We start from the raw sequence: 21,004 nt of genomic DNA on the forward strand, positions 1-21,004 counted from the left end.
TGCAAGGCCAGCAGTTCTGTGCCTCAGCAGCATCAGCACCCTTGTAATAGATGGTTTCCTGTATCAGATAAAGAGAGATATATGCTGCCTCTCTGACTGATACACCTCAGGGCATGAAACCTCTCTCAACAGCTTGAAAGAAATGCAAGATCTCCAGTAAAAAAAGATTCAAATATCACAAAAATGAAGAGAGATGGTGCCTCACCAGAAGTCTTGGAAAATCAAGAACTGAAAGCAGACTGCTATTTGCAAAGAAGAAGCATATCCAGAGCCTAGAGGGGCAATCAGCTCAGAATTGCCAGAGTTTAGATACTTAAAAATGCCTTTGAGACTCAGGAGTCACTTGTTTTCGAGATACAGAAAAAGTGTACCAAAAGACCTAATAATCTAAACTCAGATAAAAGGACATAAGCAGAATGGAATAAATGGTAAATTCTAAGCATGGATATAAGATTGGCTTGATAGCATTCTTCAAGTCAGTTTTTGTCTGCACTTCCTTCTGTGCATTTTAGTTATAGGGCTTCTTCCTCCACTGTCCTGCAAAAGTGCAGAATCATTTTCATTGCTGCAAAGAGCATGTTAAATGCCAGACCAGAATAGAACTTTGTGGCAATGTAAGAGACCTGTGTTTAGGCATCATTAACTCCTGTTAAAATCTGCAAGGTTTGCAGAGGCTGGGCCATGTGCACAGATAACCTTCTTAAGCTTTGGATGGGATGTGCTTGGAGAAGAAATCATATACTAGAGAGTTAATAGTGGGTAGCAACAACCTCTGCTTCAATGTTTCCATTTGTACATTTTATGTAGGGAAGGATGCTGGTGCTCACCTTGGTGGTGTGAGACATGACTGTCCCAAGTAAAGATACTTCAGTGTATAGCTGCTATTCACATGCTCTGCCTTAAATTCATCAGTGTCATTGGAGCAGGGAACTTAACTTTGAGACTGCTCACACTGAATATTTTTCCTGTCCTCTGTTTATAAAGGCTTTGATCCTACAACCATTTGGATATTTTTGACACAGAGATTTTCTGCTGTTGCAAGGTCCTATGACAAAGCTATGTTCTTCATCTTTCCTTCTTCTCATGATACTTTCCACTTTTTGTGGAACATCTTCCCATTTGCCCTGAGCCCGAGGTGATAAGACATGTTTACAGAAGCTTATAAAATAGGTGTCATAGGGCTCTCTCAAGACTGTATGTTTCCTATGTGGGCTGTCTGCAGTTTCAGGCCCAGTGACTGAAATGATCTTTCACAGCCCTGCTTGCCTCTGGGCTCTGGAGTGAATGCTGTGGTGTAAACAGCTCGTTTAAGTCATATGTCCCACTGCATCACCCACTTGTGTTTGTTCATCTCTGCTATTGACCAGTCTCCAACTTGAAGCTGTCTTTGCCTGATGAAAGACTTCTGTTTGCAGTTTTTCAAGGGGGATATGTTATTTATACCCTGTGAAGAGTTTGTCATTTGAGAGCAACTGTTGAGTGATCCAAGAATGCTTCCTTAAATCCTTTCTTGTGATAAAAACAGACTTTTAAACTTCACTTTCTGTAATGCAAAATCATAGTCTAGATCTCAGCAAAGCTGCTAAAGTCATTGCTGAAAATTGCTCAGTATGAATAAAGTTTATGAGAGTGTTTTTTCAAAGGGGAAGATTTTCGGTTTCAATTCAAATGTGTGGTTCTGCATTCAGTATTTGTGTGTTTGCTTTCTTCTCCCAAGCCTGCACTTACTCTCCTTTTAAGCCTACCATGAAAAGAATCAGCTAACACTGTAACATGCTGTGCAATATAATACAATGTGTTTCTTGCTCATCTGAAAGACACTTGCTCAGCAGCAATTGCTTCAGGCCCAAAGGTCAGAGTTTATCTGTGAATAGCCAAAGAGTGAGAAAATTTGTCGGCGTCAAAATTATTTGCTTAAGGAACTAAAAAGGGCCATTTTTTTTCCTCACCAAGAGAGGTGCAAGTTGGTAGTCAGGACAATGCCAGATTCCCCGGGCAGCAGAAAATATGGCCTGTGCCAAGTATAGCCTGAATTTTTGGATACATGTCAAATGGGACTGTTACTGTGAAAGTTGAAGTTAATTCACAATGGAATCCAAAACGTGAATTGCAATTTCAGCTTGTGAGTTCTCCCCAATCTCTTCTCCTGTAGGTGGGCACAGCAAGATATATGGCCCCTGAGGTTTTGGAGTCCAGGATGAACCTGGAGAACATGGAGTCCTTCAAACAAACAGATGTGTACTCCATGGCTTTGGTCCTCTGGGAAATGACATCTCGCTGTAATGCTGTCGGAGGTAAGTGCCATCTGTTTTCTTCTCTCTAAAAGTATTTTGAGACAGACATGCTCTCATGGTTGTCTGGGGAGAGGGCAATTCTTTTTACTATCATAAGATTTTCTAGTGTATCTGGATGCTGTAAATTAACAGTCCTTCAGTAGTGTGAGATGCACAGGTGCATGAGCAGGCTTGAGCACCAAGCACTGAGCGCACGAGTAAATTGATCCTCAGTTGGTGCAAGGATACATTTGCTGTCAGGTAGGTCACTTCTAAAGATTATTGAAGTCTGGTTTCCCTATGACATCTTGGGTAGCCATGGACTGACTCAGTCTGGTTGATCTCATTCAAAATAATTGGAAACATAAGTCAATTTGAAATATTAAACTGAAGTGATAACTGCTTGCCATTTACTTTCATGGAATGTTAACCCTCAAACCTAGTAAGGGCCAGTTAAGTGTCACATTTACTAATTGTTAATTTTCATAAGAGGCATCATAGTGGGATAGAAAGTTTCCCCAAGTCACCAGCTGCTGCACATCATGCTTTGTGATTTTGCAAGAGATCATCCATATGAGAAATCACAGCATGTTTGCTGTATAAAGTATAGTACCAAAATAAAAATGATTGGAACTGACTGTCAGAACAGCTCCAGGAAAAGCTGCTATGCTTGTTGATATTCAGAGTTTTTTTCTGAAACAAAACTCTCAATTTCTGCTTTGCCTAAAGTTGACCTGTAATTCCCAGTGTGCAGCACTGGTATGTGCTAGAAATCAGAAAAGTTGCTGTTGGGATGTCTACAACACATATTGCCATGTTTGTAGTTTTTCACCTTACTTCAGGAACTAAAATAAGACAAAGTTGCATATGAAATTCTTTAGCTTTCTGGAATTGTCTAAGAGTCATTCTAAAAAATGTTGCTGCACAGTTCAGGGCTCACACAGGCAGTCTAAGGAGTGGGGCTGTAAAGGTAACACTAGTGTGGATACTACAGTAGATATGCAACTGTGATTTGATTTGTTATCCTTCTTCCAAAACCACAGAGGCTCCCTTGTCATTGAACTTGGCACAGTTCCACCTTGAAGGGCTGCCACAGATGCAGAGACAGGAGAGTCTTGCAGGCTAGAGAACTGTGCTGTGGGGAACATAGTGTACAGGAGGGAAACCAATGTCCCAGGGGAAGATGTGCATAGCTGTTCCTTGTTTCTCTACCAGCATCTGTGGGGTACCACAAGGGAGGTCTCCAAAGCCACGCTGCACAGTGACTGTGTGACTGCCCCACGATGTCCTTGTGCAGGAGGGAGGAATTTTCATCCATCTCAGTCTCCTGCTCTGTCTGACCAGCATTTAGTCTTGCTGGGTGGGCTGTATTGCGGGCAACAGATTTACCCCTGTTTGCACCCTGCCAGGAAAGCTACAAAGTGAGTATGTGTGCTGAGTGTGCTAGCATAAAAGCATGAAAAGAGCACCAAATTCTTTTCTAGTCAAACATTTAAGGGTAAAACATTTGGTGCTTCAGGAGCTGAACCTCAGTGTGATATATTCCAAGGAAAACCTATCCATATCTAATGGATCATGGTCATGCCTGTTTCTAAGTGCATTGGCACAACCTCAGCCTTTCATTAGCACTTTTGTACATGTGGCAGAGGAGATTTAGAACCTGAAAAAAGGAACTTTGCCCTGTCTCATGATCTGCCTCTGTTTCTTGCATTTAGGAACTCACCTGATTAGTATAAATAGGAGCTGTTCACTGTGGAGGCTTTCATCTTTGATGATGCCTGAGTCTCTTCCTGTTCAGATTTGCTGAGTAGGGCAAAATGAAGATTGCAGCAAAAGCAAACCTTATTGCTGCTGCTCTCAAAAGGCAACTGCTAAAAGAGGATATAAAGATAGTTTCATAAGGAAGGAAAATCACCAGCAAGTGTAGCAAAAAGATATTGACCCATTATAACCTTGAGAAGAAGAGCTGAAGTCATTTCAGTAAAGGGAAATATTTCTCTTGCCAGCATCCTCTTTCAAGGGATGCTTAACCCCCACCCACATCCTGATATTCCCTATTCATTTCATCCCTCAGTCATTCTCATCTCCAGAAACACATTTCTTGAATTTTATTTCCCTATTTCAGTCATTTTTCCTGAGGTGAGGTCCCCAGCAAAACCCCAGGAGTGCTAGGGCAGATCTGTAGGGGTTGGAAGTTGTGCTTAGCATCTCTGGCTAAAGCAGTTAAACACAACACCCAGGATGTAGATCCCTTAACTTGTCACTGGTACTGAGCTGCAACAGCAGTGCACCATTACTTTCATTTCCTTCTCAGATTTTCCCCTGGTTCAAGCAGTCTGGTTATCTTTGCAGCCAGCTGGTGAAATACCCTTACAGTGATTCACGAGTACAGCTCCCCTTCTGCTTTCTTTCTCCATCTGTCACTTGTGAGACTCCCTCCTCTCCTTGCAGCCTTCCTGAGGAGCTGCCTCTGCTCACGCAAAGCCCTCTTTTACTCCTAGACTGTTTGGCAATGAGAAAAATGTCTTTGCATGTGAGGCAGAGTAGGCTGACCTGATTGCAAACAGCCTTTTCAAAGGAGCCTAAAAGATCTAGGCTCTCTCTCTGCAGGGCAGGCTTGGCTGTGGTGTCAGCTCAGGGCAGTTTTGAGGGCAAGAGTGGAGAGTCTTAGCCAAGACAACAGCATTAGTAACTTTATTTAGGGAGGGAAGCATGCAAGGAAGGGGGGCTAATTGTCATTCAGCCACACAGAGATACAGGGACTTACTTCTTTTTCAAAGGAAGCTCTCAGGACTCATTTGTCAGCATGCAGGTGTTCAGTGAGTGTGGGAGGTGATGCAAGCAGGTCCTTTCACTGCAGATGCTTTGTCAAATGCAGCCTCCATGCTATGCCAGGCCTCTTCAGTCAGCAGACATTTAAATAGAAATACCCAGCAGCATAACCCATACTGTGAAGCTGCTGTAGTAAATAAGCAGGTGGGAATCAGCTTTTGTGAAAGGCCACGCTGTTCATTGTTACTTTGTTGTGCTAAATATGGAGAAGCAGAAATAGGGCACAAGGGAAAGGTAGACAGAGGCAAAGATCGAGGTTGACTGATTTTTCACCAGAGTATAATTTAAGAGGCATATTTAGAAACTCAGCAATACTACTTTGGGGAGAACTTCAACTGTTCCACACTGCTGTTAACTTGGTATTTCATTCAGTACAACAGCTGTGCACCAGATGCTGCACGTTGCAAGAAATATAATTTTCATCTCAACCACTTGCTTTCAGAGTGACACAGCTTTGGTGACTGAGACAAGTGTAATTTCTCCGACAGCCTCCTAGAAAGAAAAGAAAACCATCTGGTTTGAATCGCAACTACTATGGGTGAGGGACTGTTGGAGGTGGCAGGAGAGAAGGAGGGGAAACAGAACTTTTGGATGCATGGGTTTGGTGAAGAGGAAGAAGAGAAACCCCACAGAAAATGGCGATGTTGCTCAAGCAGTATCGTACTGCCTGGAGGTGTGGCTGGCTTCAGTATAGTAGCAGAGCTTTGTTTAAAATGGCAGCCTTGCTTTACTAGAGCTGTGTTTCATGTGAATAAAATCAGGAGTAATCTTATGCTTACTTGGAAAGAGTCAGCCAAGAGCCACAGTTTGGCAACTAACCATTTGTGCATCCTGTACCTCATGAAATGCTCAGCTTTGATCACACTGACGTGGAGCGGTGACGTCTCAGGGAGCAGGGAGCAGTCAGATGGCCTGTGCAGCAGGGCTGTGCCTGGGCAGAGGGCCTTGGGGTGGCTGCAGCTTGGGGCTGATTTAAATTTCTCCTTCTTTGAAGCAGAGCCCAGTCAGGGCATGTCTGCGCTGCTCTGGCTTGTAGTGCATACAACCCTGGTTGGTGGATCCACGCAGTGCAACGTCACCCCATGACAGGCACCCATGTCCTAGAAATTCTCCAAGTGCCCCCACAGTGCTCTAGGTAGCAAGTGGTGCTCTTCAACAAGCCCATGTGGCAGTGGATAAGGTCACTGCACCCCACCCCATGCTGAGCACTGATGTGCTCTGTGTTTGCTACTTTCCCACCTCAGGATTCACTGGGCATTGACTGAGCAGCCCCTAAGCCGGCACGGAAGGCAGGGCTCATGCACTCCCCAAACCTATAGAAGGGTGACTGTGTCTTTGATCATCAGATGTGAAGTCACTTAAGAGATGTGTGTGCACAATGAGTTCACTCATCACAATGCATCCTTCCCTCAAAAGGGAAACCTAGGGAAATTTATGAAGTAAGCATTTGACAGCATCTTAAACTTGGCCATGAAACAGCTTTTGGGCCTCTGCTCTGGGCATTATTTTCCCTTTGTGCAACTAGTGTGAGTTAGCAGACTCACTACCCAAATTCCTCTGGCATCAATCAAGGCACTATCTGAAGGACTCTACCTGTGTTTGCATGAGCTGTCACAGTAGCTCCATCACCATTTGATTTATCCCTTCTTCCCCCTCATAAGCTCATAAAGGGGCAATTCAAAGGGACCCAGAAGTTCCCAAACACAAGCTCACTGCTGTGGACTGTGCCTCATAGTTGACTTCTGCTGGCCTTGCACCTCACTCCTGCTTGTATTCTGCATATAAAACATCATCCAACATGAGAAGTAGTCACACAGAAATCGGTAAGACAGATCACATAAGGGAGTGTCAACAAGGTTTGTGGTATGCTCTTCTGACCCAAAGGAAATTTCACTGCAGAAAGCTTAGAGTAGAAAAAGACCACAAGTGAGCCAAATTTTCCAAGCTTTCATCACACACAACAAATAGATTTGCAGTAATATCGCTGTTTGGGGTTAAAAATCCAATCCCAGCCTTTCTGAAAACTATAGCTAGGCAAATGTCAAAAGAAACTAGAGGTACAGCAGTTAGTAGTGCAAGTCAGCTCTCAACCATAAGGATTAAATGCTGGAGGTTAAAGTTGAAGGAAGTCTGCCATTTTTGAATGCTAAAGGTTCTGTTGTTTGTGGCTCCTGACATATTTATGGTATTTCATCCAGTTGTAATTTTTGGTGCCCAACTGGTCTAAAATCAATGAAACGAAACATATAAGGCATGAGAAATAGAATCAAGCGTCTGTATACAGCCACACACAGGCCTCTAGCCACAAATATCTTAACCTATCTCAAATGGACATCTGTTACAGCTACTGCAGCAGGTAAACATGATCCATGAATAACACCAGTTATTACTGCAAAATGCATCTGACATTTGAGATTCCACAGCATTAGGATGACTTACTGCATGAGGATTCAGTGGTTTTTTTTTTTACTTTCCAAGGAAAAGATAAGCATGATAATAAATAGCAAGGAAATGCCACATGCTTTTCAAATTGAGGGAAGGCATGACTGTATTGGTAGTAAGTCGTTACAGTGAATTGGCATCTGGCCTAAATTTCTTTTTCTTTACCATAAACAAAAACAAAGCAACAACAAAAATTCCAAACCTGAAGAATCTATTCAAATTTTATATTTGGAAGATGAATGGTCATAACTTACAAACAATTTCTCGAACAGAAAAAACGTATTATGAACCTATCAATTCCCAGGAAAAGGTTTCCCTTCTGCTTAAACCATCTCATTAACTTGAACAACCTTGAGACTAAATTAGAGAGGGAACAACAAGAGCATCAGATTCCCTCTGTTGGACATTGAGACTCTTCTGACTCCTCACCCTGCAAGAACCTTGGCTGGTGTCCATGACCGCTACCTCAACTGAACCCTGACTGATGGTGCAGGAAATGGCCATCAAGGTCATGTGATTTAAATTCTCCTGGTGAGCTTTAATATTTTGTTAGCTTTGAACATATAGGTATGTGCAGTATAATCATTGTGCATCCGCTGCATGCTAACCCAGGTCTGACTAGCAACATGACAACTTCCCAATTAATTTCTATGGCTAAAGTCTTGTAAATTTACTTTGACTGAGTCATCTCAGACTCAGATTGATGTGGGTGAAACTGGTTTGCGTTCTTGTACAGGAAAGAAAGCGAAGCAGGCTTTGGCCCTTGGGTCTTAGAAGATGGGAGGTTTTTTTCTGGACTATAGCCATTCTCCAGAGCATCTTGTGGAAAGTGGCCAGCAGCAAATGGCTGTGGAGAAGGAAGAAGAGCTCAGCAGGAGACATCTATGGGGTGATCTGCTGCATTGCACACAGTTGTTTGCAGCTGAATCTAAATGCTGAGCATTTGAAGCACAAGGTTCAATATCCCTTCCAAAATGTTTGTTATTGTAACTTGGCTATTCTTTTTAAGCAGTAGCCTGATAAAGTCTTCATCTCATGGCCATCACATACAAGGGAGATCTACAGCCTGACTTCAAAGCTTTGGAGAAAAATCCAAAGATAGCTGTCTTCAATATTACCTTGTTTTCATCATGAGACATGACAGGAGGATCTGACCTGTTTTATCTTGATCATTAGTTATTTTCAGTAGCGTATAACATGACCCCATCCTTACTTTTCTCTCCCAAAGTAAACAAACCCAAGTGTTAGATATTCACCCCATTTATTCTGGGCCTTTAATCTTTATTCACATTTCTAGGCACTTTTTAGCCCTTTAGAGTGAGCAACACTGGGCACTGCAGTTGAACTTGGTTGTAGCATCATGCAGCAGTGATTTGTCTCCCTGTTCACACATCATCTGGGCATTCACATGCATTCTCCAGACTGCTTTGTAGATTATACTTCAGTTTTTCTTGCCCTCAATTAATTCCTAGAAAGAAATATGAGGCAGCAGAACAGACCAACTTCATAAATCTTTATCTGATAGCAGCAAGTCATTAGACCTGTGAGTAAAGTCTCCATCTGTTCCCAAAGAAACCACAGCATTTTCTACACTGTGTCAGCATCTACTATAATATTTCCGCTCTCAGAGATTTCTTGAGTTTTCTCCAAAGGTCCCATATGTTTGCCTCTTCCTTTCTCTCTCCAAAGAAAAGCAAAGAAAATATGCAACATGCAAACAAAAACTAGAGTGGCAGCAGTCCCTTCAGAAAGCTGTGCCCCTGCATCACTGGCCAAAACCGATCCATTTTTAGGAAAGCTAAAATAAGAGCAGACTACTACTTTCTACAAAAGAATGCAGCTTAGGAGTAAGCAAGGGCAAATGTGTACTATTTCTCCTTAACTATATCTTTGCCCTTTCCAAGCAACTGTTTCATCCTAGCAATCCACACATTCACATCTACCATGACCTAGATAGATTTCAGTTTATATTTCACTTGGTAAGTGTGTGTGTACTCCAGGAGAGCTAAGGGTGACCATCTGTTCAAAAGCTTGGCTCATGCAAAACTCACCTTAAACCTCCTGTGCATTTTAGCTCAGCAGAGATTGAAAGGCTCACAAACCATTATAGATTATTCTGCTTCTTGGACTGTTGCTAATATTATTATGTACTAAAGGGTTTAAATGAGAATTGTTTTGTTGGCTAGGAAACAAAAGGGGAGGGAGTGAGTGTGCGTGAGAAACACATTTGAAACATTGAAAATGCCAACTGGCTTTGCTTTGTTTGGAGCTGGTCAAGCAGAACAGTGGCAGCGAGCAGCTAATCAGTAGCTCCTATTCCTCAGAGAACAGCCAGCTCCCTTCACTCTTGGCACTAGCACAGCCCAGCTAAATACCCTGTGTTTTCTTCTTTCCCAGAAGTGAAAGAGTATGAGCCCCCATTCGGCTCCAAAGTGCGAGAACACCCTTGTGTGGAAAGCATGAAGGACAATGTCCTGAGAGACAGAGGGCGACCTGAGATCCCCAGCTCCTGGCTTAACCATCAGGTAAGAGCACTACACGTAGGCAGTGGGAGCTGCACTGTACATTTGGCTGCTGCCTGAAGCCTGAGCCTTACCTCAGTGCCCTGCCCAACAGGCTGCACCTCTCTTTGCATGGAGAGGTCAGTCACACGTGAAGAAACTCCATCACAGAGTGGCACTGGTGCTGACGTGGCTCAGACACCGTAGTTCTCTGAACCTGCCTGCCTCAATGCCCTGGTATTCCTGCTGCACACCAGTGTGATCTAAAAGCAATCAAAACAGAAACATTGGAAGCCTGAGATCCAAAAATCATCCAGAGAGCCACAGAATAGTTAGGGCATGCTGTGTGTAGGCTCTGAAAGGGCAAAGAAAACAACTTCACACATGGGCCTCTGTTGCAGGCAGAATGGGAGCTTCAGACAAAATTTATTAAAGAACCTCCTGTTGAGTCATGAGGTACAAAAAGGATCCCCTTGCTTTCTAAACTCCTTCTTAGAAAGCTGTCTAGGTGTGACTGGATTCAGTCTTAGCCCCAGATTTTGTCACCAGTTTACATTTTAAGGATTATATAGATGCAATTGAACCATTATACAACTTTGTCCCACATTATTAAGGATGCCAAACCAGATATAAAAATATAAATTATTTATTATGATAATGACTAGACAAAAAGGTCTTAATCAGAGTTATGTACTACACAGTATAGGATCTGTAACTTCTCGTATAGTGTGCACTATGAAGCAACCATATTAAAGCAATTGAAGCAATCATATTAAAGCAACTGTACTAAAGGTGGCAAAACCAATTATTAACTTAAGATTGATGTCAGCCACCCATGCCAACAACCCCATGCAAATCTCTTCCACTCAGCCTCAAGGAGTAACCTTGAGGACATGGGAGTAACCTTGAGGCATTGGACTCCTCAAGGAGAGGAATCTCTACGCTCACTCCAAGAAGGTTTATGTTAGAAGACACTGTTGTTAAAAAGTGGCACTTTATACTTTCACAGTATAAAATGATTGACTGTCAGTCAGATGTCTCCAGGCCAACTCAGTCAGTTCAGCAGCTTTAGATAAGTTATTAATAGTATCACATGTTTGTTCCTTTGTTGGGCAGTTTACCTAAGGTCTACTACATCTTCATCTCACTATCAAGATGTTTAGATTTGAGTCAGGCTGGTTTCTGCATTATGCAACACCAAAAGCAGCATTACCCTCTTCTCCATTTATCACTGGTAGCTTTGCAAATAGGACACTGTTCAATTTGTTTTACCCCATTTCCAGGGAGACCATCCTACTACAGAGGATCTTCAGCAGAGAAAGCAAATCTCAGTACTTTACCATGGAAACCAGTCATAGTTGTATCCCAGCTGTTGACAGATTTAAGGAGATGTGAAATTAGTCTTCAGCAAGCCAGTCTGGTTTTATTCAGGTTGTGCATTAGCAGGCCGTTTCCCTTGCATATCACAAAGCACTTTGTCAGATTCCTCCATTCACAAGCACTTCCTAGGCAAGAGTAGATTTTTCGGTAGATGTAACTGAATGGAAACAAGCCAAACACATGCATTTCTTCACCTTTGCTCTCAGTAGTTTTATCAGTAGAGATAAAATGTGAATCATATCAGAGAAGTGAGACTTGGTCATTCCACTTCTCAATGAAATATGCTGAGTGGTCTTTAGTGACAAAAGGAAAGTATCACAAACGTTTATAAAAGCCTAGGTAACCAAGACTATCATCTACTGTTTCCATCAGGAGCAATGTAGCACTCCCTTTTTAATTCCACTTGGGAAGGTAAAATCAGTCCGACAGCTACTTAAAAAAGACCAAGTGAGTGGCGAAAATCAATCATCTTTCCAACCAAGAACACCTGCCACCTGATGGCTCTGGCAGAGTGCAGCCCCTTCATGGACTTCAGAGACTTGCTCCTTACATACTCAGCTGTGAAGAGTAGGGTTATTGAGGAGGGGCTTTTAACGAGGGAAGAAAGTTGAATTTTGAGGGATACCTGGATATCTGATACTACTAGCACTAAAAGCCCTTTCACAGCAAGGCTGTGTGGAGAGTTGCAGCTTGAGGCACTGGAGTAGAACTGTAGGATACACTGTGGATTTCATCACCTCTGGGTTTATAAAGCATGTAAAATGATCATGGATTTGGACCTAGATGTTCTGCATTTGACTTCAGAGATTTCTTCCCTATGTAAAACCCACACCTCAATCTTCCCCCAGCAAGGAGCACCCCACCAACTGGGAGGGCTATGCACTTGCGCTTGTGTGTCATCAGAATGGGCACAGCTGGCCCCAGCGGGGCTCAGCTGAGTTTAAGGAGATGGATGCCTGATAGCACACTTAGAGGACATTTAATGAAGGTGGATTTAATTCCCCTTTGCCTTAATCCCTCCCTTCAGTGTTTCACATTGTGCTAAGATGCATCAGTTTCTGCAGGGCTGTGACAGTTTGCAGCAGCTGAGGATCTGCTTTAAACTCCATAGAAGTTGCTCTTACTGTAATGGCTCTTCCATATTCATTTCCTTCCTCTGCAGTTGTGTTTTTGTAATGAACTCATTATTCATCATTATAAAATTCTGGAATGGATTTACATATTACAATTACCCCCACACCCCCCTTAATGAGATTTGTTGCACTATTGATTTCAAGTTAATGTTTAATATTTAATTTAATTTACTGCTTGTAATTTCAATGCCAGCAGAAAACTAATGTTATTTGTATACAGACAGTAACATTCTGCTATTAACATTGACATCAGTCAACATCACCAATTAGGTAAATTATACAATGAATGCAGTGTTGTGAAATGTTATTTTTAAAATAAGTTTAAGATAAATCCTACTTAATGGGCTTTTAGTGTCATAAAGCAAAACATAGTTTCCTGGCAAATACTTCATGTTTATAAAATTCATTACAGAGATGCAACTGATGCAACATTTGCATCAGAACTGAAATGAAGGTTAAACAGCTGCAACTGTGAGTGATGTGTTTAAATGTTTGTGGGACTGTGGCCCATATTTGCAAATAGATTTAGGTAGTCTATAAGGAATTCATAAAGAGCTGATGTACAGCCCAATATTGCTGGCAATCAGAATTTTGTTTGAAAAACCGAAGCAGAATTCAGGCGTGCAAAGGCATGGGTTGAGCAGGAGGTCATATTATCCAAGAATTTTGATCATATCTATTAAACAAAAAACCCTGCTTGATTCTATAGCACTAGTCCAAAGCATCATTACTCTTGTTATAACATATCAGACCACATGCCCAGGAGTGACAGTACCAGCTAAAGTGCTGAAAATATTGTAGTAGGATTTCTTTAAAACAAAAAGAAAACAATGTCCCCATGACAGAAGCAGCAGATCCCATAAAGAATCCCCAGGACACACATGAAATAACCCCCAAAATTCTGAGGGCACTGAAGCAGCTCTCTGAGAGAGGCTTTGCTGGTGGCTGGCCCCCTGACGGCTGCTCTCTGTGCTTCCTGCAGGGCATCCAGATGGTGTGTGAAACCCTTATTGAGTGCTGGGACCACGACCCCGAGGCCCGGCTGACAGCACAGTGCGTGGCCGAGCGCTTCAGCGAGCTCAAGCACCACGACCGGCTCTCAGGGAGGAGCTGCTCAGAGGAGAAGATTCCCGAAGATGGCTCCGTGACCACTGCGAAGTAGCACGTGCCCAAGAGCCCCAGAACGGAGGGAAGGCGCTCCTAGACGTGTTCACCTTGGCAAAGGAAGAAGTCTTGATCAGTGCCTTGACTTGCTTCCTGGAGGACTGAGGCTGTCATTACTCCCTCTAGGCTCCAGCTCTGGACAGGGAGATGTATTCTGGGAATTAAAAGCTGGGGGAGTAGCAATCATACCCTAGCACTGGCGGCCAGCATCATGTCGTAGGAGGAGCTATATATGGTAGCACTTCCTCAGGAAAAGGATTTGAAAATAGCCAATAACATTATGCACTTTATTAATGCCTGTATATAACTATGAAATTGCTATTTTTATATATATATATATACATATATATATATAAAATGTGTGTGTATGTGTATATATATATCTATATATCTATAAACAGCCATGTCCTGGGAAAAGAAAAGTTATTAAAAAAAAGTGCTTCCAGGAAATTACCAGTGCATTAGAAATCCCACCACTTAGGGAAGGAGCCTGGGGAGACTGGTATAGCACCACACCAGCAATTGTGCACTAAGCGTTCTGCCAAAAAATAGGAATAATATACAATAAGAAGATGATTTTCAAAGCATGTGCTGTGACCACCTGGCTGTCGTCCTGCTGTTCACAGTTGCAGGAGCAGTCTCACAGCAGACAGGCCAAGTTGACTTTGCTGTTGCACTTGCATGGTCGTGTCTGCAGCACATTGTGGAAGGTTCAGAAATGCCTTTTCCCTCTCATCTTAACCCCAGAGTCCTCAAAGTGTTCCAGAACAGGCATGTGAGGAGGGTTGGTCCTTCCCACACGTGCGCTTTGTTATCGAGTTCATTAGTGTTGTACGTTTATTGCTTTGAATTCATGCAGCTTGCAAACAGGTTGCAAAATATCAGCAGGATGAGTTTTCCCCTCCTCCCATCCCCACCACCAAACCACACAGAACGGGACGGGGCCAGCAACAATCCAAGCAGATGTTTTATATTTGCTGTGCATTCTGAGTGTGGGCAGTACTATTTTTTCCCCTGTCTTTTACCTCGATTGTGTTGCTATAAGAACAAGGAATTTTTTCCCCTGTACAGTGTGTCTAATTGCTAGGCAAACCACAGTGTGGCTGTTCTATGCTTTCTAAAGTAAGAGGCAACAGCTGTTGCCTTTATTTTTGCAAAAATACCTTGGAGGTGAGGGAAAGCTCTATAGCAATAGGTTAATGGCATATCCTGCCCTCAGCAATGCTTGCATTTAGGGCTGCCTCAGCAAGTCAGCAACCCACAGAATTAAAAAAAAGAAAAAAAAAAAAAACAAAACAAAGAAATACTTTTTCAATAGGACCTTTCAGACATTGCTTACATTCTTTCAGTTCCCCAAAATGCTTAAGACAGTTGACATCACATTGGGCCTATATACATGGCAGCAATGTGTTTAAGAAGTGCTAACAATTTTGTCTTTAGGTGTTTTACAGTGATTTGTCCACTTTTCTCTTCCTCATGACATGTCAGCAGGCCTTGAAAGTTAGAAATTCAGCCAGCACAAACCAATCTTGGACAGATGTATCTGGTGTGGTTTATTAAACACCTTTGACAGATAAACATCAATATTCCTCTCAGAAATGTTGCCATGCAAGTCAATAAGGATCATGCTTATTCAAATAGGAGTTAAGATTTATGATGGCAAATACGTTATTTGAAATGGTTTTGTAACTGCCTTTTTTCTTTTTTTCTTTTTTCTTTTTTCTGTTTTCTTTTTTCTGTTTTCTTTTTTCTTTTTTTCTTTTTTCTTTTTTTCTTTTTGTTGCATTTTAACCAGACTGCTCAGAAATGTTAAAATACAGTGGGGCAAAACCTCCACATCTACAGTGGAACTTAGAGGATACTATGTCATTTTTGTAGGGATGGAATGTTGTAAATTCACAAGGCCATAGGCAGAGGTGGGAGATGTGGATGGGGAGTGCATCCAGGCAGGTAGAAGGTCTCGGCCCATTTCTCTTCCTCCATCCACACAGAAGATCAAGGAATGACAACCAGTAGTTCCTGACAGTACTGACGTTTTTATGGGCTTTTTTAACACTACATGTAAAGGGAAATTTTTATTCTTTTAAGGAATACTTCACCTGTACATCATGTATGAAATAGGAATGTGAGCAATATATACGCTTGTATATCAAAAGTTTCAAACACTTAACTTGCTTTGTAAACTGTTTTGAGGGGGTTTTTATCTTGTTCTGTTTTGTATAAATCAAATGTTTATTGGAGCAAATAAAATAACACCAACTCAAGTTAATCTCTGGATCATCCAAGATAGGGCTCCTAAAATGAACCCTATCCTAAAATTATTCAAGTCCATTTCTTCCCACCAAGGGCCTGAATGTCACTCTAAGTTTGTCCAGTGTGCATGTGTCCTGCATTGCTAATGACTCCTTCCCCTAGTCTCCACCCTGCCCTTCAGCAGAACAGCACTAGCAGATGGCCAAACTTGCTGGCCCCTTAGCCCCTGCACTGTTATACCTTCACTAGTCTCAGAGGAAGGGAGGGAGAAAGGGCTTACAGCTGGTGCTTTGCTACTTCTGGATTGCTCAGGTCTCAGTGTGGATGTGACTCTTACAGACATGGTTTAGTCATGGATTTGGCAGTTTTGGGTTAGCAGTTGGACTCCTCCGTGATCTTTAAGGTCTTTCCAGCCTGATGGATTCTATGGCTCTATGATAAGGCTGTAGTTAGACCTCAGTGATTTTGGTGCTGATATTAAGTGAACCAGAAGACAGCCCACTAAATCTGTGTCACTGAGAAGTGCATGATTAATGTGCTTGTGCCTTACAGCTACTGCTCTCCACAAAGAGCTTTCACCTTTTTAAGGTGATACCCCTCCCATGGAAAGCATGTAGATCACAGAAAAAAAAAAAAAAAAGACCAAGATACCTCCCTCTGCCCTCTTCAAATTGTCTTGAATGTTACTTGCGTTGAATCTAAGCTTTTGCACAGGGTGCCGTCCACCAGTGCCTGATACTGGCATCTGAGATGCTCCAGACCTCACCATTTTTTTCATAGATTGTATTTTTGTGCCAAAACCTCCACTGGCCTTCATACTTGGCTGCACTGAATAACTCCTTTTGAACCTTCAAGTGTGGATACCTCAAAGAGGCACCCACACATCTTCATTCATGAGTCAAGAAAAATCACAGAATAACTGAGGCTAACAGGGGCATCCGAGTCTGTTCTGTTCTGTGCTTTTTTGTCATCTGGTCCAGAGTCATGTTCAAAAGGGGCACCTTAAATCAGGTTGCTCAAGGCCTTGTGGAATTTTGAGCACGTCAGTGATTTCACAGCATATCAGTGATTTCATTCTCTCTGGGCACCCAGTGCTCCGAACAGAGCAGCCCACACGGGCAGTGTCAGGCACGCAAAAGACAGTGGCCACATCTAGTTTAAAATTGGAAAAATGAGGGCTTTGTGAAGGAGGCCTTGCCTAGGTGCCCCTCAAGCAGACAGGCACAGGTGAGCAGCTCCTCCTTCAAGGCAGCTGCCCCCTTCCAAGTACAAGAACAGCTTTCAGCTTCCCAACAAGCAAGCAAAGACTCACTGCCCACACCCCTGTGGTTTCCAGCAGTGCCCTGCTGAGTCTTGGCAAGCCAAGCATCCCTGTGGCTGGCCCTTGCGTGTGCCAGTGCACTGGTGGCATGTGGCCACCCCTCAGCAGTCCCCACCACTGGCCACGTATTGGCAAAGATCTTCAGGCCCCAACATCCTGTTTATGCTGGCTCAAAGTCTGAGTCCTTTTGGCATAACACAGCAAGCAAGTGTTGCAAATGCGTTTTAAAAATGTAGCAGGCAAATTCCTCAGATCTTTTAGTCTTGAAGTACATTATATCCTTGAAATAGAGTACTCTATATACTTCTAATTTTTTTTTCAGTTAAGATTTTTGCCCACCTTTCTTATCCTAAATATTGTATTGTAAATCCTACTGTGAGCAGCTCTTAATTAGCACGTTGGTCAGCATTTTCTCACCAGGGTGGACAGCAATGAGGTTCCAGCTCTGCAGTGCATAAAGCAGTCCTTGGCTTTACTGCTGAACTTTGCATTGGTCTGTACTGGATAAGGAAGTTTCCCAGTGCAGCCTGCCTCTGTGTCACCAGTTCACATAATTTCCAGCACAGTGGGAATTTCACCCTGCTCTAGGATATTCCAAATTGCTACTGGAATAGTCATGAATGATAAAAGAAGGAAAAAATCATGACCCAGCTCCTGAGGAGAAAAAAAAGGAGAAATAGAAAAGCATTAAGACATTGTTATTCCGAATGCACCTGGAAACAAAATGGGCCACATGTAGAGCACCTGCAATATTGTCCTCTTGTCAAGCCAGCTGTACTGGGGCCCAAGGGCTTCCTTTGATTCCAGAAGAACATTGGTTAATTTATTTCCCAGTCTTTAGTTCTTTCTCTCTCTCCTGCTTGCCATTTTTTTTTTTTTCTGGCATTATGTTTTTAATAAAATGCTGCCCATGGCAATTTTTCCCTCTGGCCACAAAGAAGATGGAGTGATTTCAGTTCCAGACTGTCTGCCTGTTCCTGAATGCAGTTTGGCTGCCTTCATGCTGCTTATTACTTGGCAAACACTCCTGCAAGTCGGTGCACACCATGTGCGTGTAGAGAAGGCTCTTGCTGTGGGGGGGATGGCAAACATTTGAGTCTCAGCCTGGGTCAACATAAATGATGCACCTCATTGCAGGATTTTGGTGCTTGGTTATTCTTTTTCTTTCAGACACCTGTGTCCTACTGGGTTACATTTCCCAGCACAACCCTCAAGACTCAGTTGGCCTGAGCCCATGGTGCCCCAGCCTGGTCGTCTGGACCCCGTTTCATCTCCATGCCTTGACCTACTGGCTGCTTTCACTTATTTTTGACCTCTGGATGCTGAATGGTGTTGCTCATGGACAGAAAGCTGGAGACAGTCAGTGGTTTGTTAAAATAAAGCCAAATTGTGAGGCTCTTGAGAGAACCAAGCCCAGAAAATAGATTTAAAATTCTTGACTAATGAATGCTTTGAGCACAATCTAATCACTTCATGAAGAGGCAAAGGCAAAAGGCAGCTCATAAATTATCTGTTGTGAATTATTTGCTCAGCTGTAATGGTGGTAAAACAATCTCTTCAGACAGTTTCATTTAGGTAGCTAAACTCTTAAAAAAGATTAGACAGTCACCTGATCAAGTTTGGCATGATTAAACCCTCACTGCTAAAATGTCTCTCTCGCAAAGACGTTGCCATGTGAAACCAAGGAGAGCAAAGATCCCTGGCATTTCTTCCCAGGCTGACCCCGTCCTGTGTCACAGGGGAGAGCACTCACAGCTGAAAATGCTGCTTCTCTTTCTCTTCGGCTGCAGCAAAGATTTTCTGTAGAAGAAGAAATAAAAAGCAATTCACCTTACTCTTTGTTGTCTCATCCATGGCTTCAAACCCAGGCTGCCAGCAGCCCCTCCCAACCACTCCTCTTCCCCAGCACCTTCAGATGTCCAGCAAGGGCTGCAGGGTGACCTCCCTCTGCCTCCACTTTTAGATCAGGGTGCTGGTCTTTCTCTCACAAAAACTCCCCTCCCTGTTTGTGTCTCAGAAAAAAAGCCTGCAGCAGGCATTGCACGACCTCCCAAAGGACACCTCACCATTGTTTCTGATCAGTCTGGAGCTGTCCCTGCACCCCTCTATGCCTCAGCCTCATCTTTACCGCAGCAGAGACTGCCCTGCCCAGGGCAATCAAACCCACTGCACACACCTGTTTAACACTGCCCCTGGCTCCCCTAGGGCAGAAGCCATACAGAGGAAGCAAAGCCCAAGAGAACCACGCATCAGATGTGTATCTAACAGGCTTGCACCGACATAGTGATGAGGTTTCTAGCCAGGTTTGCTGTCTTTCTGCTCCCATGAGTGGTTTCATGGGGCTCCCTGGACCACAGTTGTCTTCTTCTCTTTCTGAAGGATCAGACAACCATATAATCTGCTCCTGGTACCCCAGTCTGCTGAGATGAAGCTTCCATCAGTTTGTAATACACATGAGCAACTTGCATTAGGCACCCCAACCTCATCCTCGACACTCAATCCCCTCCCCATGTATCCCAGGTACTGAGCCAGGAATGAAAACAGTCCTATAACATTTCCAGCCCTGCTGGAGAAGGGTTTCTGTATTTTACAGCTCAGCCACCTGCCAGTGTAACATAAGGCTCTCTGAAATGTCCCAGTTTTTACAGAGTGCTTCAGCCACCAGCTGGCAGCGAGTGGGGCATAGGCAAGTGCTTTATTTTGGATAAACTGAACCAGCTTGAGATGCAGGACCTGTTATCAGAGCTGTATGCTGAGCTACAGAAATGGAGCTTCCCCCCACCCCACCTCAATAAAGCCTGTGCTGCCCAAAGAGCTCCAGAAATAGGTTCCTCACTGTAAGAAATATGCCAGGGTCTTCACGATTCAGCCTTTCAGGAAACCATTTAGGGTTAGAATTTTTTTACAGAAAAAAATTGATTACATCTAATTCCTGATTTTGCTTGAAGGTGAAAACTGAATTTCTAGTTCTCAAACAGAAGCCAGTATAAACTTCTCCTCAGATAAATATCTGTCTGTCTGTGGCTGCAAATGTTCAGCTCTTAAGGCTAGGCTTTATCTGACTTGCTTATACATGTATGTACGTGCTGAGAAGATCTCTGCACTCACTGATCAAGGCTGTCTATGCTATGACTACTCAGTAAAAAAGGATTTTAAAGATATCCATATTCAATTGGGAATACATTGTTTGGCAACGTATAAGAAATGCTTCCCCCAAACCAGAAGTGCTGAGGGTCATTCCTTCAGAGATTGAGATGGAAACATAAGGCCTGTTCTGGGGTCTCTCAGTGCACTCTCACGTGACTTTTTGAAAATCATTTAAAGTAAAATGCTATTTTTTTGAAAGACCAAAGCTTTTTGTATGCCTAGAATGACAAAAACCAGTTTTTCATCTTTGATCCAACAAAATTGAAATAAAGGCTGTCAGGGAAAAGATCCAGTGAAAGAAAACACAAAGCCCATCTGCTCAGAACTGCTGCCACCAAGGAGAATTACAATTTGCAGCACACGGGTTAGCAGAGAGCATATTCAGGAGCAGACCATCAATAAGACAGGCACTAAGGAAGTTAAAAATAATAACTGCTGATATTTGAATCCAGACATTTCTGGAAAGATGAGGTTTCCTCCTTTCATCAAATTAAAGTCAAGCTACTGATTCTCTTCAAGAAAAATCTTGCTTTCCATAAGCCATCTGGTGCTTCTGAA

At 42.9% G+C, this 21,004-nt stretch overlaps 1 protein-coding gene across 1 annotated transcript in view; it reads left to right on the top strand.

Moving 5' to 3' along the window:
* TGFBR2 (transforming growth factor beta receptor 2) overlaps positions 1-15,994 on the top strand; it is a 60,407-nt gene extending 44,413 nt beyond the window's left edge. The window contains exons 6-8 of the mRNA XM_012571637.5: positions 2,153-2,294; positions 9,945-10,072; positions 13,544-15,994. Coding sequence (XP_012427091.3) covers positions 2,153-2,294; positions 9,945-10,072; positions 13,544-13,723 — 450 coding nt within the window. The 3' untranslated portion in view covers positions 13,724-15,994. The remainder of the gene's footprint in view (positions 1-2,152; positions 2,295-9,944; positions 10,073-13,543) is intronic.
* The last annotated feature ends 5,010 nt before the right edge of the window (positions 15,995-21,004 follow it).

Source organism: Taeniopygia guttata, chromosome 2, assembly GCF_048771995.1.
Source record: "Taeniopygia guttata chromosome 2, bTaeGut7.mat, whole genome shotgun sequence".
Lineage (NCBI taxonomy): Eukaryota > Metazoa > Chordata > Aves > Passeriformes > Estrildidae > Taeniopygia > Taeniopygia guttata.